General features: G+C 34.5%; 1 protein-coding gene across 1 annotated transcript; it reads left to right on the top strand.

The window, feature by feature from the left end:
* The first annotated feature begins 621 nt into the window (after nt 1–621).
* On the top strand, nt 622–18677 carry LOC129756784 (pyruvate dehydrogenase E1 component subunit alpha, mitochondrial-like). The gene is made up of 6 exons (XM_055753792.1): nt 622–779; nt 841–894; nt 13250–13814; nt 14063–14240; nt 14307–14451; nt 18370–18677. The coding sequence occupies exons 1-6, from the start codon at nt 735–737 to the stop codon at nt 18556–18558; spliced, it is 1176 nt and encodes a 391-aa protein (XP_055609767.1). The 5' UTR covers nt 622–734; the 3' UTR covers nt 18559–18677.
* The last annotated feature ends 5671 nt before the right edge of the window (nt 18678–24348 follow it).

Here is a 24348-nt window from a genome sequence, read left to right on the forward strand (position 1 = left end):
ATTGAAGGAGCGTTCACTTTAGACCTTGAACATTGAGCCATCAGAAAACAGTGCTGAGGATTTTTTTGTCCAAGATTTCGGCGATGTTGCCACATATTTTATTTTGAGAGGGATCGGATGTCGCTTCTCTTATATGAAGGTTCACTATATTTATATATCGATTTTCATTTTCAAATATATTAATGTTTTATAAGGCCCTCAAAGGGGAAAATAGAAATCAAATCAAATAAATTTATTGTTGTTATATAAGTTGGACATATTAAACGCGTATAGATATCCTGGACGCCAGTTGTAAAAAGGTTGTCCAATAATGCTTTTTAATACCATAAAATATATTATACATCGTTTATAAACTATCGTTAAAGACTTATGAAACCAAACGAGATTCTAAGTGTTACTTGGGTTAATAGTTGGATTGGAGTGCATCAAAAAACCTTAATTGTTACTTGGACGTTGATTGTTTTTGTTATAACAATCTGTTAATTCTGTCCACTTATTTTGTCGATTGTATGCAGTGTGAACGCATACTAAACAACAACTATCGTTAGTATTTGCCAATGCACTTAAGCGTCATTTCGTACACATGTTTCACACATGCATTTCGTTGCATCTCCTGCGAAAATTCTATGCGCGCAGTTTGATTGCGATTGCAAAGGAAGTCAGTTGCACAGATTAAATTGCTCAACTGGAAACATATCAGACGGAACTGTTGAAATTATCCCGCAAGTTGTAAAATGTTCCGTTCTTTAATTGCAGAACTCCCCAATGTGATTAAGAAGGTAGAACAATCATATTAATCAATCTCATGTACGGAAGAATGAAATTTTTCACCTTTTTCAGTCTCCTTCAAAGGGTGTGAAAAATTATGCAACTGAGGCGACGTTTGAAGTCAAAGTAAGTTTGTAGTTAGTAAATTTGTAATTTTCAGTTTCTAATTGAGAATACTACGGGTTGTTACAGTAAATATGTGATAATTCATGTCTTTGCGAAAAAAGTGATATACCTACTACAGAAATTGATAGGTTGTAAAAGTTCCAATGTATTCCAACTAATCAAAGATCCAACATCGGAAAGATCAATCTTGCTGATAGATCGAAACTATCAGCAAGGATGTTTTTTTTTTCGTTCGAAGTGTTTGCGTAAGTTTCTGATCGTATGTTGTTTTGCTACATATATTTATACACACTAAGCTTTTAGTTCGATTTATAGCAAAAAATATTGCTGGAAACGTTCAGCAATCCATATTTTTGCTGGAAACCGGCAAACATGATTCGTTTTGCTGACTTTAACATTTGTTCTATTTTGCTGGAAATTTCCCAGCAATTGATCATTATTGCTGGAAAATCAGCAATCGAGGTGTCTGATTTTAGCTTTGTTATTTTCGAAAGTAAATTATAGGTATTGAAACAATAAAGTTAAAGCAAATCATTCGGTAAGTTATCATGTGAAAAACGGTATGTGATCGGGGAGGTTATCTGAGCGATCACGTACCATCTTTTGTTTGTTCGCACTGCAAGTTTCCGCTTGTGGGGCGAACCACGTTTGGCCTACTAATGTGTGGTTGTAGATGCAAATGGCCCTTTTACCGCCTACTCGATTTTTGCAGTACTGATAATGTCTTCTTAAGAAAAAAACATATCTTAAATATTGTCCTTTTTTTTTTAAATATACCTTTATTAGTACCAATTCATCATTACATTTATATTACATTAATACATTAAATTAGGTGTTCAGTTCAATAATGAACTTTCAGAGCCCTATAGTTTAATAATCACTAAAATTTATTTATTCGACTTAAATTTGCTGAGCACAATCAAGCATTTTTATAAAGGAGAACATCCTGTAGTGAAAAAAAAAATATTTTAAACTAAAAACTAAAGCTATCCTAAAATTAAACTAATTGTAGAGAGAGCGAATCTCTGCGATGGAAGACTGCATCGATTTGCCTCTGAAGTTGGAGATGATTTTGTTGGCCATCTCTTCGATAGATTCAATGCCTGCAATCCGATGAAGATCTTCGGTGCTGTGCCAAGGTGGAAGCCGCGAAATCATTTTCAGAACCTTGTTCTGAATCCTCTGGATGGCTTTCTTCCTCGTCGCGCAGCAGCTAGACCAAATCGGAACTGCATACATTATCGCTGGTCGGAAGACTTGCTTGTAAATAAGCATCTTATTCTTCAGGCAAAGTCGGGATTTCCTGTTGATGAGAGAATAAAGAGATTTAGTGTATTAATTACATTTAGATTGAATATCTTCAATGTGATTCTTAAAAGAAAGATTCCGATCAAGTGTGAGTCCCAAGTACTTCACGTGATCAGACCATTCTAAAGAAACCCCATTAAAAGTTATGGAATGATTTTCATTAGGTTTTAAAAAATTTGCTCTTGGCTTATGGGGAAATAAAATAAGTTGAGTTTTGGAAGCGTTAGGAGAAATTTTCCACATTTTCAAGTAATTCAAAAAGGAATTTAAATTTTGTTGCAATCTACTGCGTACCACCCGTAAATTTCGACCTTTGGCTGAAAGCAAAGTATCGTCAGCAAATAATCTTCTACCTTTTCCTTCTGGGACATCAGGAAGATCAGAAGTAAAAATATTGTATAAAATAGGCCCAAGTATACTACCCTGAGGGACACCAGCTCTAATGGGTATCCTTTCAGAGCATGAATTTTGATAGCTTACTTGCAAAATTCGGCTAGTCAAATAATTTTGAATAATTTTGGTGAGATATACAGGAAAATCAAATCGAGCTAATTTAGCTACTAAACCTTTGTGCCAAACACTGTCAAAAGCTTTTTCAATATCAAGAAGAGCAACACCAGTTGAATAACCCTCAGATTTGCTAGCGTTAATCATATTAGTTACACTCAAAAGTTGATGTGTAGTAGAATGTCCATGACGAAAACCAAATTGTTCATCAGGGAAAATAGAATTCTGATTAATGTGAATCATCATTCTATTCAAAATAACTCTCTCAAATAGTTTACTTAAAGAAGGAAGCAAACTAATTGGTCGATAACTTGAAGGCTCTGAAGCACTTTTTCCAGGTTTCAAAATTGGAGTTACTTTGGCATTTTTCCATTTATTGGGAAAATAAGCCAAGTGAAAACATTTATTGAAGATTTTAACTAAAAAATTTAAAGTGCTTTCAGGCAACTTTTTAATAAGAATATAGAAAATCCTATCTTCCCCCGGGGCTTTCATATTTTTAAATTTTTTGAAAATCAATTTAAGTTCATCAATATTTGTCTCACAAGAACTTTCAAACACAATTTGCTCAGAAAGAATATCATCAAATTCTAGGGAAATTTGAGCATCAATTGGACTTACAACGTTTAAATTAAAATCATGAACAGACTCAAATTGTTTGGCTAATTTTTGAGCTTTTTCTGAATTAGTTAAAAGAAGTTTATCCTAGGCTTGCCAGATGCTTTCAGCGAAAAGCGGGACATTTCACGACAAAAAAGCGGGACACAGCCGAAAAAAGCGGGACATTTAAGAAACTCTTTAAAAAAAGCTTATTTGTATTGCACGCTAGAAACTATTAAACCATTTATGTTTCAAAAATAACCATTTTTGACCTTTTCCCGGGAAATGCCATTTTATGAGTTCTCCATGAGAACTCATAAAATGACTTTTCGGGGAGAAGTAGAAATATGGTTATTTTTTAACTGTAAGGAAGATTACCGAAGAAATTGAAAAATGGTTATTTTTTAACCGTAAGAGCTGTTTTGTGCGATTTGTAAAATTGATTACAATTCTCGAAGGAATTTAGAAAAACGTCATTAGGATAATAATTTTATTTCTTGTACATAATACTTATAAACATAATACTTTTTAAGCAGCCGAATCAACTGGTAGCAAAAGTAAAATTCCCCCACGAGCGCTACCGGGATGGATGGATGGAAACGAGCTCTTGCGGGATGGCCAATACAATAATCACTAGTCTGCTATCCTTAACGGGGTGGGGGTGGAGGAGGCGGGTCTGGCGAATAATCTTTGACTCGCTGGTGATGTTTTTCATACATTCCGGCCCGTTCCAGCTCCTTCCGGATGGTGTGAAGCACAATTTCTTTTGTACTTCCATTGGCTGTGGCTGGTAACGATGGACCGGTGAGTGAGTCCTCGTCCTGTTGAATGTTGTTGGTGTATCTGCCGTGCCTAAACCGGCGTCATCCAATCGGTACCCTGAAATTTTTTGTTTATGATATTGGGATCGACAAGTTATTAGAAAAAATAACTTACCTTTCTCCATCTCCTACAAATCCTAAGTTTCCACGACTTCCAGAACCGATTTTTCTAGAAACTGGATGCTGTTCCGCGGAAGAACAAATTTTGCTTAATGGGCGTCCGGCTGCAATTACCGCTTTCAAAATGGCGATATCAAATTATTCAACCATTTTCTGGTTTATACTCGAAAACTACTAAAATGGTTAAAATTCTTTCTAGAAAAAATGTTGAAAAATAACCATATTGGCGGTTTTGAAGTAAATATTATAAAATGGTTATTTAAAAACCGTAAATGGTTATAAAAAAATGAGCGTGTGCCAAACTTATACGTATACCATCAGCCAAAGTTATTCATAGAAAGTACACAAAGGATTTTTTTTTAACGCGGACTGATTTTGCAAAGTTTTTCTTACATGACTTCTTTTTACACGGTTTATTTTTGCCATAAACACGGAAATTTTCACGGTTCTTGAAAATTAACACGTTATTTGAAAGAAATATTTGAAGTCCTACATGTAAACAACGGATTTGAAATCGCGTAAAAATCCTTTCAAATAAATTTCAAATAAATTTCAAATTCGTTTAAAAAATTTGACAACTTCAGATAATGGGTGGTATGAAAAAAACTTAGTAATTGCTTTTGCTAAACTGAATCGAGCAGTCGAGCAGTCGCTTAAAGCAATTGCTTCGGTTGTTATGAATAAAGTTTTTTTGACAGCTGTTTTCTCAGTCAGGAGCTTTTACTTTTAGAACAAGCTAGTTTGGTATGAATAAAGCTCTGAAGCAATTGCTCGACCAATCTCCTAGCAGTTGCTTTATTTTCTAAGCATGCTCGGTAGCAGACTTTTCTAAATGCTACTGCGGGATGTCTTGGGGCTCGAAGATCGTACGTGGTGAACCGGGTGGCAATGGTGGTGCCGAACCTTCAATTTCGGAACTCGTCGAACTTTTACGGGTCCTAAATGTTGCTGAGCAATTGCTGTTGCTCGCAAGGTGGGTGTTGTTGATCACTAGCCGTTTCTCAAACCCTTTCACACGTTGGTCAACCCCCGGTAAGTGCAAGAAGAGCGATTGTTGGCAACTGGCGGATTTGGCTGCAGGCTTGCCCATTCCTGTCTTTTAAATATTCCCGGAAATTATCCCTTTCAACATGTATCCTTTTCAAATGAAAAAGAGGTAAGATGTAAAAAGTGTTTTTTTTTCATATGTTCAAAATAGCTTAACTCTATTATGGGGTTCAGCGGGGGGTTGGACAGGACATCAAACGATCGGAAGACTGATATACAATGGATTGTGGGTTCAAGCCAGCCGGAGTATCTCGGCAAATTTGGAATCATGAATAGGTTACTTAAGAACCTTTTCAGAATTCTTTATTTGTTTCGAACAGTTGGAAGGGAGTGAGATGAGTCAAACCTGTCCCAAGCCAGTGGTAACGGACCCCTTGGTTGTGCTGCAATTATTGTTGATGAGTTAAGCATGAACAATATTTGAATATGCGATCAAGACTTCCCGTACCGCCTCGGGTCGAAAGACCTATCAGCCACTGGTGGGTTTCCATACATACATACATATACATACATGCTCGGTAGCAGACTTTTCCATTAAAAAATTCTTTAATAACGTCATGAATTTATCAAATTAGCAATATTTCACTTCAAAACAATTCAAAAAGGCATTTTCAACATGGATAAAGAAAATCGAAATGATAACCCAACTTTTTTCATATTCCTGTCGTTGTATAAAATCATTCGTCTAAGATGAAAATAAACAAATCAATTAGTAAATATTTCAAATTAAAAAAAAAATCCGGCTATCGTGGAAGAAGTCCCAATTGGCTCAAAGTTAGAAATAAATTGTAATAATATAAAACATTATACAGATCTCTCATTTTTATATATATTTTTTATAATTCTAAGATTAAAAAAAAATCTAAATTAAAAGCGGGCCTATTGCCTATTATTTTAAACATCGGATTATCCCGATCCAAATACATGTGGGAGAGCTTATGATAAATATTAAAGTTAGGCCGTTTTTCATTTGACAATATTCGAATATGTATGTATTCATTTTTCTTCAAACATCAACATACAAGCACGCATTAACAAAAAAAAATCGCTCGTTCTCACACCCACCACCCGCTTCGTCGACTTCAAGGCTACTCTAGCCGTACTTTTCAATTTTCTGACCGTCTTCTTTCATTTTACTATAGAAAACTTCAGATTCTGCTGGTTGGATAGCTCTATTTTTCGAAGCAAAAGCTATGTTCTAAGACTTTAGTACACATCCGCTAAGCAAATGTTTATTCATACCAAACTAAGCAAATGCTTTGGACTTTTGCTTTGATTGATTTCGAGCTAAGTAAAAGCTACCGAAGCAATTGCTAAACCTTATTCATACCACTAAATGTCCATCATTGTATATTTGTACATTTGTAGAAAAATTAAGATGTTTAATCATTTGGAAACCACTAAAGTTTTATTTCTTCATTCCAAAGTTATTTACATTGCATTGGTTGCTCCAAGAACGCTTTACTGAAACTGAATCTTACTGTAACTTTAGGAATCATCAGTATTGTCTTATATAAATTCTGAAAAATAGGTGTTATTTTAAGAAAAAAGAGGAATTCGATTTTTTTTGTGTCGAACCAATGAACTTAAATTGAGGATAAAATTTGATACTTTCCAGTGAAAGTCAGTAAACTTTGTAAAAGTTTTCCATGAAAAAAGCGGGACATTTTAAGGAAAAAGCGGGACGGCGGGACATACAACAACAAAGCGGGACATGTCCCGCTTTTGCGGGACGGATGGCAACCCTAGTTTATCCCCATCTTTCAAAGTAGGAATTGGCTTCTGGGGCTTTTTTAGAATTTTAGTTAATTTCCAAAATGGCTTTGAGTAGGGTTTTATGTCCTCTACTGCTTTAGCAAAATTTTCATTACGAATGAAATTTAAACGACGTTTGATCTCTTTTTGAATCGCAATAAATTAATTTCAAATAAGGATCCCTAGTTCGTTGAAATTGGCGTCGACGAATGTTTTTCAGTCGTATCAAAAACTGAAGATCATCATCAATTAAAGGTTGATTAAATTTATGTTTAACTTTAGGTATTGAAGCGGCTCTAGCATTGACTATTGAAGTTGTCAAATTTTCTACAGCCAAATCAATATCTTCTATTGAATTCAATGGAACGTTTACATCTAAATTACGTTCAATAAAATTCATATATCGCTCCCAGTTAGCCTTTTGAAAATTAAAAGTTGATTTTAAAGGGTTTTCAATGGGACTTTGGGATAAAGAAAATGTTACTGGAAGGTGGTCTGAATCGAGGTCCGCATGAGTTACTAATTGACTACAATGCTCGCCTAAATCCGTTAGAACCAAATCAATTGTGGAGGGATTTCTAATTGAAGAAAAACAAGTATGCCCATTAGGATATTCAACAGTATAATAACCTGCAGAGCAGTCATTAAACAAAATATTCCCATTTGAATTTGATGATAAATTATTCCAAGATCGGTGTTTTGCATTAAAGTCACCAATAATAAAAAATTTAGATTTATTTCTGGTGAGTTTTTGTAAATCTCCCTTCAAAAAATTTTTCTGTTCACCGCTACAATGAAAAGGCAAAAATGCGGCAACAATTATAATTTTCCCCATAGAAGTTTCTAATTCAATTCAAATTGTTTCTAAGACTTTTGTATTGAAAGAAGGAAGAAGTTTAAATTTGAGACGACTATTGATGACAATAGCTACACCCCCACCTTGTCGATCAAGTCGATCATTTCGTAAAATTTTAAAGAAAGCATTGCTTTTCAAGTTATTGTCTGGCTTTAAAAAAGTTTCAGTGATGGCAGCAATATGTATGTTTTGAGTTTTCAAAAATAAAAAGAACTCGTCTTGGTTAGCCAGCAAAGATCTAGCGTTCCAATTCATAATATTTAAACATCTATTTGGATCCATGAGGGAATCGTAAAGTCATAATAATTTTGTTAGCATAATTAAAAGAAGTTTGGAAAGCTTCAAACATTGAATTTGCTTTCAACATAAGTTGCATCATTTCCATTAAATTTTGATGCAAAAATTTTAGTTTTTCCTCAGTAATCTCACCCAAATCAACAAAATTGTTAGAATCAGAAGAGGAAGGAGAAGAAAAAGTATTTGAATTTCGGGGATTTTCCCAAGCCTTCGCATGAACGTTGAGACTTGGTTTTTTCTTATTTTTATTAGTTAAACCTGAAGAGGGCAACCCATTTTCAACCACCTCTGAGAACGATAAACAACGAGTCTGTGGCGCAGAATCAGCCCAGGTAACATTAAAATCACTTCGGGTATTACCCAGCCGTGATTCCAATGTAGGCCGAGGCTGACTGCGAACAGGCAGGTTGTTTGCCGGTCTGACGTGTGTAGACGAAAAAGAGGAAGGAGGAGAAGAAACTTTTCTGGAAACTTTGGGGTTTTTCCTAGAAGCAACAATTTTTGCCCTAACGGGACAATCTAGAGAATTCGAGGAATGATTACCTGCGCAATTCGCACACTTAAAAAATTCTGTTTTTGGCTTATCACCACCAAAAAGGCATTTAGATTTTTCATGATCGAATGAGCCGCAAAACATGCATCTGGCATTCATTCTACAATTTTTAGTGCCATGACAAAAAGCTTGACAACGACGACATTGCGTAATATTTTGTAAAAAATTGGTATGGGATTTACGAAAAGGTTCAAATTTTACTCGACAATGAAACATAAGACGAGCCTTTTCCAAAATTTTCAAATTATTAACCTGATCCTTTTTAAAATCGATCAAATAAAGTTCAGGAGCAAAACCAACACTACTGGTATTATTCGTGTTGGTTCTTTTCCTCATTTGAATTACTTGAATTGGAGAAAAACCTAACAAAGAATTTAATTCATTTGTGATCTCATCCGGTGTCTGATCGCCGGTGAGACCACGAAGTACAACTTTAAAAGGACGATCACCTCTAGTGTCGTACGTAAAAAATTGGTGTTTTTTATTATTCAAATAATTTAAAATTTTTTGAAAATCATTAAAAGATTCCGCCAATATACGAGCAGTTCCCCTTCGACCGATCTGAAAAGAAATCTTCACATCCTTGACGGAAGTGACGATTTCTTTTCGAAAGGCATTGAAGTCAGGAATCGTGACCGTTATTGGTGGAATCTTTTCGTTTTTAAGAGTATAAGAAGAAGAAGAAGGTTTCTTAGTACTCTTATCAGAATTAAATATGAATATTTCCTCATCACCGATGTTATGAAGGACATCGAATGATTTGGAAATTTCAACTTTTTTGGCAGATGGCCCTGGATTAGGTTCAGCAATCCGTTTTCTTCCGGCCCTTGAGCCGGCCGAAGACTTCCCCATGCTGGAAAGAAAAGAGAAAATATGAATAAAAGAAAATGAAAATAATTTTAGCACTGAAAAGTGCTGATTGAAATACAGGTAAGGAAAAAATAAATAATGTAAAATGTTCCTGCAGGTACACAGCAACGATACGATGCTCCGGCGTACGTGTTGACGGCTCAACGGTACAGATGGAAGTGATTAAATATTGTCCTTGAAAGCAGCTGTTAACTGTATATTTTGGATCTTGCCTTTTCCTTGATGCCCATCTGGATTCCAGTCAAGCGCCTCTCTGCAAATCACGTTTTCATCTCTTCGTATCGTGTGCCCAACCCATCTCCACTTACATTCCCGAATCTCGATTTCAAGCACCATTTGATGACGACGACAATATAGCTCCACGTTTGAGATCAAGTTGCCAGGCCACCAAGCGTGGATGACGTTCTGCAGGCAACGATTCACAAAAACTTGCAGTTTTCGCATCGTCACCGTTATGTGCACTAAGCAGCGTGGCCAGATTACAAACCGCTTGAATCCATAGATTTGATAAGAACCGAAAAACCTAATATAAAACCTATCTCTTTTGGTTGAATGAGATTTGTTGACCTTTTTTTTCTTTTGTCAGTTTGATTTTTTTTTATCCGTGGAATCCCTATGATTTTTTCGATAATCGTAGAAAATCCGTAGGAAATGCTGTAAACCCGTAAATTCGGAGCATCGATACGTAGATCCGCTCAAAATCCGTGTATCTACGGATAAATTCGTATGACACGACTGATCGTGACGAGCTATGGAAAATTATGGACGAGAATCGCTTTTCCGAGAAGCTGACCTGACTGATCAAGGCGACGATGGATAGATCACATTGCTGTGTGCGGATTTCGGGTGAATTTTCTAGTTTATTCGAATCACGCAAGGGCTTCGACGAGGCGATGGTCTATTCTGTATGATATCCAACGTGGCGCTAGAATGTGTTATTCGACGAGCGTTGGGCGTAATGGGGGGCAGGATCCTGTCAACTTATCTGCTTTGCCGATGACATTGATATAGTCGGCAGATCATCTGCAGTGGCGGAGGAGATTTACCGCAAACTGAAACGCGAAGCAGTAAGGATTGGTTTAATGATTAATACGTCCAAGACGAAGTGTATGCTGGCCTGCGGATCCGAGACCAACCGAGGCCGTCCAGAAAAAAACAAGGTCACAGTCGACGGCGACGAACTGGAGATAGTCGACTATGGATTACCCAAGAAACTACGGTCGAGAAGGCTTAGTTTAGCTTAGTTTAGTTTATTTAACCAAAGCGGCGTAGGACAATTGTCTTTTTTATGCCACAAAATGGCTTTAAAGTATTAATGAAATGCACTATCAAATTTACAATAGTTTGCTTCTCTATTTTCGAATATTCGTTGAATTTTCTGATTGTTGTTTAATTTAACTAAGTATATTGAACATTGCTTTTTGAATGCGCTAAAATTCAAAATATTTTTCGTAAAATGTGTAAAATGTTGAACAGGCATAAAGGACATTCAGTATTGATGATTTTATGGAACATTTAAAATGATCTAGTTTTGATAAAATTATAAAAAGAATAACCTAGCAACTCATTTTGAAAATGAGAAATTCGTGCACACGCGATGAATTATGGCAAAATGAATTTCTTGAAAAGTTTCAATTTAATGTTCTGGTTAAGAAAACAAGACTTGAGGTCTAAATTTCTAAGCATTCCGTAAATTTTACCACACCGATTCAAAACATGACTATCCCAATCAAATTTATAGTTCACCACAAATCCTAAACTAGTAGCTTTTTCCACGAAAACTATTTCATTTCCTCCTACCTTCATATACGGCGTTTCTGTGCAAGCGGTTCAAGCAAAAAGAAGGGCATTCGACTTACATGCGTTCAACGTCATCAGGTTGTTCTTCGTCCCTCCATTAATTGATTCTAAATCAAGGTTCACTAACCGACAGGTTTCGATAGGTTTAAATACAGCTGGATATCGCCAGCAAATAAGTTTAGAGTACAATGACTCACAACACTCGTTTATATACATTGTGAACAATATTGGCCCTAAAACAGATCCTTGTGGCACTCCAGAATTTACTGGTAGAAATCTGGATAGGCCCCGCACAAAGTGTAACCTGTACACATCGCTCATTAGACCGGCTGTCCCCTACGGGCACGAGACGTGGATATTGCTCGAGGAGGACCTGCGAACACTCAGAGTTTCCGAGCGACGAGTGTTAAGAGCCATCTTTGCCGGCGTGCAGAAGAACGGAGTGCGGAGGCGAAGGATGAACCACGAGTTCGCAAGACTAAACGGCGTTGCGAGAAAGTCGGACGAATGTCCTGCAAAACAGGTGTTGGTTTGTTGATACATAAACACGATAGCGTGGACCCAAACTGCACTAGTTCCGAAAAAAAGCAGAATTGCGCTGGCCCGGATTCATTCCGTGTTTGATCCTTGTCCCGTGCGGTCGGTTGATGTGAATTTTGTGTGCGCTGCTGTTTTTGTTGATGCTGCGTGTGTCTAACCAATCTTGCCGTCTGCTGCACATGGCGCGATGTTCTTCACAACGAGTGGAACAAGAATGCGGGAGCGATTGAGTTCGTTCCACCCGTTTGTAGACCGCTATACGCGGAAACGACTATTTTTCACTTTGTTCCGGCCTTAGTTGGAAAAAAAACATCAATTAGCAACCTTTGAACTAAACACATGCACGTTCAACGTTTAGGAAGTAGGCGCTGCCGCTTATTTGGTTTACATGTGGAAGTGTTAAGGCTGACTTGAAATGCTTGAAACGCCACTTTCGATAACAAGATAAAAATAGAGGAACTATAGCTATAATAACGAATGATTTACTATTTGTCAAATCTTCGAGTTCTCATTAATACAAACTTTAAACGGAACTTTTCCTAAGACTAAGCCCACCAATGGTTGCTAAACCTCGAATCGAGTACATTCAGCAACATATTTATCAACCCATCATCGCACCAACAGTTGCTAACTTGATTCGAGAAATAGCATTCGAGCAGTAGGTTGTTACTGGATGCGTTTATGTAGCAACCCGGTAGCAACACAACCAGTCATCGCTATGAGAAAATAAACAAACAAAAATACCAACCTGGACGGCTACAATAGGTGCGAAAATCAGTAAGTAGATAAAAAGGCAACCAATTAAACCATCTAAAATACCGACCGAAATAGGAACGCCCGGTGGGCTTGGTCTAAAGCATTAAATTTTCGTGAATTGAAATGAAAAAGAGAAAATAAATATGTCGTTATTCTATGAAAAACCTTGTAATTGTGTCTTATATGCGAAAAGTTTGCATTATTTTTACATAGAATGCTTGTAAGAGCTCTTAATCTCTCTTTTAATTAAAACATATTGAGTGTGCCCAAAAAAAAAAAAATAATACAAAAACAGTTAGTAATTTTTTTTTCCTAAGTTAGTGTTAATAGCATTCAAGGTGCAAATCACTGTTAGAAGTATTTCCAAATATTTTTATATCCAAAATCCAATCCAAATTAAAAAATATCAATGCTAGCTGACTATTATCCATCCAGAAAACCTTGAAGGATGTTTTTTGTCGACGGTTTTGATACTCGGTTGGAGATTTAGCTCATTTTTTCGACTCCTTCTTCCATCCTTTGCAGCCATTTAAACTCCATAATCTTCAGAGCGGCCCACCCACTTCGGGTAAGTTAACAAAGGATGAAGCAATCAAATACTACACGGAAATGCAAACCATCCGTCGTCTGGAAACATCTGCCGGAAATCTGTACAAAGAGAAAATCGTGCGAGGATTTTGCCACCTGTACTCCGGCCAGGAAGCTTGTGCTGTTGGCATGAGAGCTGCCATGAAACCTCAAGATAATATTATTTCTGCCTATCGGGTTCACGGTTGGACTTACTTAATGGGTGTGAGCGTCAAAGGTGTGCTATCGGAATTGACTGGTAAACAAGGCGGTTGCGCCCGTGGAAAGGGTGGATCCATGCATATGTACGCTCCTAATTTTTACGGAGGAAACGGAATAGTTGGTGCTCAAGTGCCTCTTGGAGCCGGTGTGGCATTGGCATGTCATTACAAAGGCAACGGAGGCATGTGTCTGGCTCTTTACGGTGACGGAGCGTCCAATCAAGGGCAAGTTTTCGAAGCCTATAACATCGCTCATCTTTGGAAGCTGCCGTGTATTTTTGTTTGTGAAAACAATGGCTATGGTAAGATTGAATGTAAAATGAATTAGAATTTAGATTCTCACTCTGAACTCCTAAATCTGAATGCTGAATCAGAACTCAGAATTCTGAATCAGAATCGGATATCACACATTCAGAACTCTGGCTTTCGAATCCAAATTCATTTCAATAAAAGTTAAGAAAAAACAAAGAGGAAAATTTGGAAAGTAAAAAGAGATTGTACTACAACAGATTTTTTTTTAAATTTTAACACTGATAATATATTTCGCCAGGTATGGGAACCAGTGCCAGTCGCTCGTCGTGCAATACCAACTATTTCCAAAGAGGAGATGTGCTGCCAGGCCTTTGGGTTGATGGTATGGATGTTGTGGCTGTCAAATTGGCCACTGAATTTGCCAGGGATTATGTTACCAACCATGGTCCTCTAGTTATGGAAGTCTTCACTTACAGGTAGGTACCTACTTTGGTGGTGGTTTTGTATAAATTGTTCCTAAATGTTTTGATTTCTACGCTTAGATACTCGGGCCATTCAATGTCTGATCCAGGAACGAGCTACCGAACACGTGACGAAGTACAGGAAGTTCGCCAGACCAGAGATCCAATTTCATCTTTCAAAGATAAAATTATAAACGCTGGACTGGTGGCTGCGGATGACTTGAAGGTATGCTCTTTTAAACGGTTTTCAACCAAATGACAAAATTTTGAACTTTTAGTGGTAGTGAAGTCATTTTTGCACCGTTTGACCACGCAAAGTTGCTGAAATTACTTTGCTGGAGGGGGTGATGTGATCTCTTTTCTACTATCTTGCCTATTTTTGTCAGATTTTTATGATAACGTGTGTTGGAGATATTTACGATGCAAAAAGACATGGTAAAAATAATTTTGCACAATCGCCTCGGAAATTCTTCATTGTCGACTTAAAAACTCCTGAACTGTTGATTTTTTCTGATTTTTGTTGTTGGCCCAAATGGTTGAGAAGTATAAGAAGCCACTCTAGGATGCTCACGAAGTTCAAACTAAGCATCGGAGTGGGACCCTTGATCTCAAATATGGGTAAAAAGACTAAGGTTATTGAGAATAATCGAAAATAGACCCCTTTAACTATGCAGTAAATCCGTTTCCGGCAGGCAGTGTTGCCTGACTAGTAGACATCAAGTAAATTACTAATAGTGAGCAGTTTCATAGATCGCAATCTGTGCAACCGATTTTTACGCAATGTGACAGATGTGTTCTGATGAACAAAGAAATTTCTGTTAAATCCGATATTTAAAAGATCAAATTTTTCGAGATGCCTACTCATGAAAAGTTTCGAAGAAGATTCCAATTGGTTTTTCCAGGTGATTTTGTGTAAAATATCATGATTATGCAAAGGTTTTGCTTCTGCGGTAAAAATAATAGATCAATACATGACAGAAAAAAGTGTGCAAAGATAAAAAGGGCTTTTATAATAAAGTAAGAGTATTTCTTGTAATCAACGATGATTTTTTTATATTTTTACATTAAATAGCATATTAACACCTTCATTTACTCCATAGAAAGTTTTTCGATCAAATGAATAGTTTTTAAAATACACTCGTTTGTAACTGTCCGGATTCTAAATGATCATAGCCGTATTCTACATTCTACTACTTTTTCTGATATTCAAATGTTCCTAAATTCATGGGACGGAAAATGCAAAGTGAACGAAAAATTAGTCTATAAACGATTCCTTTATAAGATATTTCTTTATTTTTCATTGACTGATTGATCTTTGAAACTTTTTGAAATGAAATTCTATGGAATTTTCATCCATGCAATTAAAAATTATACACACAAGAAAATTCTGCATTTTTTTCGAAAGCAGTCTTTATATCTGTGATTTTTTCTAAACTTCTCAGCAATATTCAAAGTTTTTTTTTATGAGACAATTATTATCAAATAGAATGGAAGAACTTCAGTCCGCTAGCATACATATGTGGAGTAAGAAAAGCGGGGCGCATGGCAAACCTAGTAACTTGTTCACATGTAATAGGTGAAACTTGTTCATTGGAATGACTACAAAGTTTTTTTTTAAACCGTGAAGGAAATTTCTGCTTAGATGACTGTTTGGTACAGTTTGGTTTTTGCTGCCCATTTATATGAGACTTACACAGCTTTGTGTCTAAGTAAAAGCGTCTATCGAAAGCTATGACTACGATGAAAGCTAATTTTTTATGTGATATTGGTGCTTTTTCCAATTGGACTATAAGCTTCCAGGGAGTATGATTTTTAAGACACAAGTGGCTCCTGAGACAGCTCTCTGGAGCCACTGTGGAACGCATAGATTTGGACCATTGCGATATCTTCCCCACAACTGTTTGTAACAACTTTTTACTCAACCCGTTACAACAATCACGAACAAAAGTACGTGCATTGCATTTCGTGTTAATTTTTATCGGCCATCTCACACATAAAATACTGTTTGTGGAAATTCATAGTGTCAAAAGTCATAGTGTTCTTTTAAAACAACACTAATCAAATCCAAATATCTCGGAAACGCGTGGGTATTTTTTAATAATGAGTTGACAAGAAATGTTATTGAGATTAAAGGAAATTAGCCCATGGTATTTTTATTACGATATTTCAATGTTTTCATAAAATATCGAATAAAGTGTTCGGAAAATTGCAAAAATCATATTTTTTTTTAAAGTGGATTTTGGAAAATGGCTGATATTTTTTCAGATTTGCAAATCCTATAATTTTTAAGAATTTCAGAAATTATTTTTCAACTTTGATGGACCATAACTTTTATAATACTCAAAATAACGACTTCAAACCTATTCAGTTGTGTTATTCAAATTAAAATGTTATTATTTCACTGAGTCAATAACTGCTTTTCTCATTTAAAAAAAATCATGCATTAAAGGGTTAACGGACGATCCGGGCTTGTTGTCAATACTTTCCTTAGACCTCCACATATTTACAATTGACGGATAGATGTATTTTTCACCATTCCAAAAATCAATGATACACTTAAATACCTGCTCAAACATATCGACTTCATTACAATGAATCTAATAGCATCAAGATCGGTTAATATTTGCGACTAGGAAAACGCCAAAAAACTACAGGTTAAATTTCCCGAAACGAATATTTTGGAACAGCTTTTTGGAAGGTTAAAATGAAGGTCCTCAGGCCTCTAAATCCGATGCTTTTCGGTCAATTCGATATATTGAACGTATAGATAATAAACAAATACAGGAAACCTATTTTGACTTCGTATAAAATCGTTATCCATCGTATGTGGGACGAAGTGTTCATAGTAGTGCAGCGTGCAGCGTACGATGGACTTGAGAAACCTCTGAAGCTCGTAAGGGTTTAAGGTAAAATTTCTCCAAAACAAATTTTGTGATTGATAGTAATAAAATTGCATCCTAGCTAGTTGTTATTAAGTTATCGTGATTTTAATTTACATATATTCAAACTTATTTAACTCTCTGTAGTGTTATTTCACCACGAACTAACGCAGCGGTTGAAAGCTGCGAAAAAACTTTTTTTTTTATTCGGGATTTTAAGCCCAATGGGTTTATTCATTCCAAATGCGAAAAAACTGAAGCTGAAGCTGAAATTAAAAGGATTTTTTTATCATCCAATAGAGCAGAGTCCAGCTGATCGTCCTTTAAAATTGCTTGAAAATAAAAAAAAACACTTTGGAAAGGATCAACACCTTTAAATGAATGATTTTTTTTTATATTTTTCTTCGTTGATGCGGTTCATTTGGTGGTAGGGATTTCCGTTAATCTAGGGGAAAGCGGGCTATACGCGCATATCAAGATTATGTTGATTATTTCAAATGAAGAGTATATCACCGTAAACTTATATTATGAAATTATTTTATCGGCTTTATTAGTGAAATTTTATATTCTTGAAGAAAGAATATTTAAGAATTGAAAGATTATATATGGATAGAAGATTTGAATATCTGTCTATAATCTTTCAATTTTTAAATATTCTTTCTTAAAGAATATGAAATTTCACCGATATAGCCGATAAAATAATTTCATATCATCAAAAAGTTGATTTTTTTAATAAATATGCTAAAATCCCTGACAGCGTTAAAGTTTGTCTACCAATATTTTGATAAAATTTTAATAAAAATTGTAAAATCGAACATTAATTTTGACAAGTTTTGTTGTATTCTCACGCTTTTAAGACCACGTGGAGTTCTCTCGAATTATTTAAAAGTTTCAATGGATAGTGAAAGCACTGAATATACTGATTACACTATACTGACTGGACACTAGATGTCGTTTGTTGGATAATTTTTCCAGCAGTACGCAATATCGATTCAAGAGTGCGCATCGATCACTTTTGATGAAATGTTATCCCAGTTGGAAAGTGCCACCCAACTTTCATGGAAAAATAGGCAATTTCGACGATACATACATGTGATTTTTTTCTACAAGGATTTTCTGTCAAATTTTGCAATATTTGACAGATTCGGATTTCTGTTCTAAGTGTCATGTCAGTGTGATCAGTGGTGAAAGTTTGAAAATTTTTATTGTATTCCATAATTTTTTTTCTGTATAATCATTTCCTGACAGAAGTTTTTCTTTTTCAGAAAATCGACGCAGAGATCAAAAAGATTGTCGACGAGGCAACTAAAGCGGCCAAAGGGGACAGCGAAATCGCGGTCGCTGAACTATCTACCGATGTTTACGCAAGTAACTTGGAGGGAGACATTAGAGGTGCGGCGCCGAATTCATGGCTAAAACATGGCAGCCTGAAACGAGCTGTGAACTTAAAGTAATTTCGTTCTGCATGTCACTGGACATTTGTTGACTATTAGTGGAAACAACATTAATATTTATTCTTTGTTTTTATCAAAAATAATGCTGTTGACAAATAAATTTTCCACTAAATGAAAAATTAGTCTAATAGTTGTGCAATATTCCGAAAATCAATCATTTTCGATCAGCCATGTGTTACTGCATTCAGAGCAAAAAAATCGAAGCAGTCAATTTTTCCTTCTTCAACCAAATTATATAAACAATCATGCATGACAACGACGCTTCTGTATTTGAAACATTCCCGCAAAACATGATATGGTAAAGAAGGACGCAGACTATCAGCAACGAACGTCTCGATGGTGATTGCCTTCCTTGATGGTTTTCAACCTTCTAGGATTACAACTGATGTGTATCAGTTCTGAGCGATGCGTAAAGGTTACAATATGATTTTTAATTTTTCGCTTTGCGTAGAAGAACAAAATCATTACTAAGTAACCGTAATGAACTGTCCAGCATGTGCTACGGCTTTTTTCAACATGTGGTCCTGGTATTCCTTCAGATTTTCCTTCTGAGACATGCATGATCGTCTATCAATAATGAACATTATCAACAATGATGCGAGGATAGGCGTTATTGAATGATTGTGGGAACGACGTTCAAAACTTATCATCAAGTATGTCAATCATATTTGAAAAGCCACGTGACGAATAGAAACGGTAGCCCCCGATGGGGCATAGTATTTTTTTATGTATCTAGTTAGTGTTGATGTTCGACAAATATTCAACAGATACGTTCACCACGTGCGTATCACAGCACTCGGAGGTGTAAGTATTCTCGCTTGAAACGAATCCTGATTGCTTTTCTTGAGCGATTTTCCGAACATTGAGTTGTTGTCTAAAATTTGAGAATTTTTGTTTTTAATTTAAAGAAAATATTTGAAGTTTTAACTAAACAAAGTTTGAGCCAGTTTGTAGAGTAAAATTCAATTGATTTTCGGCTATTTTTCTTCTTTTTCTACCAACAAAGCCTAAACAAAATTGTAAAATTGCATTAAAGGTAGGATCTCACCATGTAAGTCGTCGTCTACGGGACTCATTTACGGATGTTGATGGTTTGATTTTCGCTCCTTGTAGTTTACTTCTGGATTGTGATCACCATCGCAGTTGTCCTCGTCACCTAGATTTGAATTCAAAATCTTATTTCCACAATTTTTCTTCAGTTTTTTTTCGATTTTCCACAGAGCGACGAATTTCTGATGTGCGTCGCTTACTTCGATCTAAAACTAAATGATTTTCGGTTCTATGATGAGAAAAACAAAATAGATGGTAACAAAAACATTTTTTTTTTCAAATTTTAATGAAACACAATTGATGCAAATACTTTTAAGCTAATGCTATAAAATATTCAGCAAAATGGCATTTAACAATGTCTTAAAATCATCAGGAATTTCGCCTTTGAATCTCTCCTCTCCTTTCCATTTTGTTTCGACAAAACATGCCTAGAATTTATAGCCCCAGACAACCTTCTAAATTATAGTCGTCTAAAGTGTAAAAGATTCATCCCCAGAAGGCACATCATAAAAAGCACAAAAATGTGATTTAGGAAACAAACCACAGTGCTGCTCTTTCCGACCAACAAATTTAACCCTCTATCCGGGGCGCGCTTCTTGGCATAAGAAAATTGTTGTCGCCGATATCAGGAAGAAGATGGATGAAACGATGCATAGGGTAAAGTATTTGAGTACGACCTGAAAACGACATCCTGTTTAACAATTTAAGGCTCCAGCTACGTATGCTCCAAACTCTTTCAGATTTTGACAACGTAAAATTATGGCGTTGCGGCATGGGACTGAATCAGATACATCGTTCCTATTTGGATGAACTTGTTTTGTGAGTGAGATACCTACATACATACGTAGGTGAGGTAGGTATTAAAACTTTCAACTGATGCTTTAGGCTGTTCCATTTCCATTCAACTGAGCCACAACAAAACACCTGAGAGACAAACTTCCGTTCCGTTTGCGGCTGGAAGCCATCCAGACGATTCTTGAATTTAATTTTGTTGTTTACATATCATCAAAAAGTTTTAATTATTTGCCTTTACATATGCTCAGATGAAACCGTAAGCAGATGACATGCCGGAAAACCCAGGCTTCATAATCTTTTTGAGCATATTATGCAATGAGAATGTCTCGCTTCACGATAGGCTCAGTTGTACGGATGTATCATAAACAAATTCAATAATAACATTTTATTTATGCTGAAAATAGTTAATCTTTCTAAACCATCTTAGATGTTGATACCGGATTCTGATTTCAATTTTTGTCATTTTTGTCATTTTTGTTATTTTTGTCATTTTTGTCATTTTTGTCATTTTTGTCATTTTTGTCATTTTTGTCATTTTTGTCATTTTTGTTATTTTTGTCATTTTTGTCATTTTTGTCATTTTTGTCATTTTTGTCATTTTTGTCATTTTTGTCATTTTTGTCATTTTTGTCATTTTTGTCATTTTTGTCATTTTTGTCATTTTTGTCATTTTTGTCATTTTTGTCATTTTTGTCATTTTTGTCATTTTTGTCATTTTTGTCATTTTTGTCATTTTTGTCATTTTTGTCATTTTTGTCATTTTTGTCATTTTTGTCATTTTTGTCATTTTTGTCATTTTTGTCATTTTTGTCATTTTTGTCATTTTTGTCATTTTTGTCATTTTTGTCATTTTTGTCATTTTTGTCATTTTTGTCATTTTTGTCATTTTTGTCATTTTTGTCATTTTTGTCATTTTTGTCATTTTTGTCATTTTTGTCATTTTTGTCATTTTTGTCATTTTTGTCATTTTTGTCATTTTTGTCATTTTTGTCATTTTTGTCATTTTTGTCATTTTTGTCATTTTTGTCATTTTTGTCATTTTTGTCATTTTTGTCATTTTTGTCATTTTTGTCATTTTTGTCATTTTTGTCATTTTTGTCATTTTTGTCATTTTTGTCATTTTTGTCATTTTTGTCATTTTTGTCATTTTTGTCATTTTTGTCATTTTTGTCATTTTTGTCATTTTTGTCATTTTTGTCATTTTTGTCATTTTTGTCGATTTTGTCTATTTTTGTTATTTGTCATTTTTGTCATTTTTGTCATTTTTGTTATTTTTGTCATTTTTTGTCATTTTTGTCATTTTTGTCACTTTTGTCATTTTTGTCATTTTTGTCATTTTCGTCATTTTTGTCATTTTTGTCATTTTTGTCATTTTTGTCATTTTTGTCATTTTTGTCATTTTTGTCATTTTTGTCATTTTTGTCATTTTTGTCATTTTTGTCATTTTTGTCATTTTTGTCATTTTTGTCATTTTTGTCATTTTTGTCATTTTTGTCATTTTTGTCATTTTTGTCATTTTTGTCATTTTTGTCATTTTTGTCATTTTTGTCATTTTTGTCATTTTTGTCATTTTTGTCATTTTTGTCATTTTTGTCATTTTTGTCATTTTTGTCATTTTTGTCATTTTTGTCATTTTTGTCATTTTTGTCATTTTTGTCATTTTTGTCATTTTTGTCATTTTTGTCATTTTTGTCATTTTTGTCATTTTTGTCATTTTTGTCATTTTTGTCATTTTTGTCATTTTTGTCATTTTTGTCATTTTTGTCATTTTTGTCATTTTTGTCATTTTTGTCATTTTTGCCATTTTTGTCATTTTTGTCATTTTTGTCATTTTTGTCATTTTTGTCATTTTCGTCATTTTTGCCATTTTTGTCATTTTTGTATTTTTTGTCATTTTTGTCGATTTTGATATTTTGTCGATTTTGATATTTTGTCGATTTTCATATTTTGTCTATTTTTGTTATTTTTTGTCATTTTTTGTTATTTTTGTCATTTTTGTCATTTTTGTCATTTTTGTCATTTTTGTCATTTTTGTCATTTTTGTCATTATTGTATTTTTTGTAATTTTTGTCATTTTTGTCATCTTTGTCATTTTTGTCATTTTTGTCATTTTTGCATATTTGTCATTTTTGTCATTTTTGCATATTTGTCATTTTTTGTCATTTTTTGTCATTTTGGTCATTTTTGTCATTTTTGTCATTTTTGTAATTTTTGTCATTTTTGTCGATTTTGTTATTTTGTCTATTTTTGTTATTTTTGTCATTTTTGTCGATTTTGTTTTTTTTTTGTTATTTGTCATTTTTGCCATTTTCGTAATTTTTGTCTTTTTTGTCATTTTTGTCGATTTTGTTTATTTTTTAATTTTTCATTTTTGTCATTTTTGTCATTTTTGTAGTTTTTGTAATTTTTGTCATTTTTGTCATTTTTGTCGATTTTGTTATTTTGTCTATTTTTGTTATTTTTGTCATTTTTGACATTTTTGCATATTTGTCGTTTTTGTCATTTGGTTATTTTTGTCATTTCTATCATTTTTGTCATTTTTGTCACTTTTGTCATTTTTGTAATTTTTAATTATTTCTGTCATTTTTGACATTTTTGTCATTTTTGTTATTTTTGTATTTTTAATAATGTTTGTCATTTTTGTCACTATTGTCATTTTTGTCATTTTTATGGAGAAGTGAAGTAGGCGTATGCCGAGAAAGACGTGTTTTTTTTTCGTCTGCCAAAATCAAGCTAGCTTATACTCAAATTTAATTGTTAACTGTTTAATTGAAAATAGCTTTGAATTGCACCACATCAAGTTTTTCCAGAAATTAAGCAAATTAAAATCAAAGTTGAAACTATATTCAAGAAATGGACTAGGCATGGTGACCAGAGAATTGTAGTTTTCGAGATCTGAAGTGGCAATATTGGTTCCTTTATAGTCCATTGTTGTCAGCAGCTACTTGGGTTAAAACAAAAAATTGGTGAGCTCTTTCCATTTTTATTTGTATATTTGTGAACAATATAATATGGAGTGACGGACGCGTTTTCGGTCTCGTCAAGAAATTTCCGAAAATTAATTCTCAAAATAGGATTTCAAATTGTTTTTATTACAATAAATTGTGCGCATTAAAACTGTTGTGTGTGAAAGTTAGGAGTTTAGTGAAATGATGTGTGAAAACATTAAAAAACAAATACATATTATTCAAAGCGACAGAATTGCTGGGGCTAGCGCTACGTCCTCCGGACCAACTCAGGTTTTTCTACCAGCCGAGCATTGCATTGGAGACGCGATGCCAAGTTTAAATCAAAGATGAGTATCTGTTTTCATTATTTCCATCTGTTGTCTCTTGAGCCGATGTCCGCGAGTTCGAGCCCAAGAGTAAACATCGAACACAGTTGTACCGGATAAGTTTTTCAATAACGATCCGCCAACTGTAACGCTGATAAAGTCGCGAATGCCATAAAGATGGTAAAACGACTATAATCGAAACAAAAAAAAAACATAAAACATAAATTTACAAACGAAACAGGGCAGTTAGAATCATAATTCATAATATATTTTAATACAAGCCATGCAATTTTTCAAAGTTAAATGAAATATTGAAAAATTATACATAATATATTGTACAAGACAAGTTTCTGAGAAAGTTCTTCATAGCTAAATCTTCTGCTCAAAAAGCTTGTAAATTCTAAAGGTATTATTTAGCATATCTTTAGGCGTTTCCAATTTAAGGATTTTTTTTTTGTACGGCTGAAGATTTCAGCTACTGTGAATAATGTGAAAAGATCAGACAAATTTAATATTAAAAATTTTCATCACCTAAAAAGTTTAATTCTGTTGTGCGATAAGTTTTGTTTGTTAACGCGATACTAAAAAGTTGTGCTAGAAATTAAATATATTGGTTCCATGATCCATTGAAGAAAAATAATGGATATATTATTTCTGCAATTTTTTTATAT

The sequence above is a fragment of the Uranotaenia lowii genome, chromosome 3, assembly GCF_029784155.1.
Source record: "Uranotaenia lowii strain MFRU-FL chromosome 3, ASM2978415v1, whole genome shotgun sequence".
NCBI lineage: Eukaryota > Metazoa > Arthropoda > Insecta > Diptera > Culicidae > Uranotaenia > Uranotaenia lowii.

What these genes read in the sequence shown, in the direction of transcription:
- LOC129756784 (XM_055753792.1), top strand. Translation starts at nt 735, where the DNA reads ATGTTCCGTTCTTTAATTGCAGAACTCCCCAATGTGATTAAGAAG. An exon ending in ATGGAAGTCTTCACTTACAG is followed by an intron (nt 14,241 to 14,306) that starts GTAGGTACCTAC and finishes TTCTACGCTTAG; the next exon opens with ATACTCGGGCCATTCAATGT. An exon ending in TGGCTGCGGATGACTTGAAG is followed by an intron (nt 14,452 to 18,369) that starts GTATGCTCTTTT and finishes TTTCTTTTTCAG; the next exon opens with AAAATCGACGCAGAGATCAA.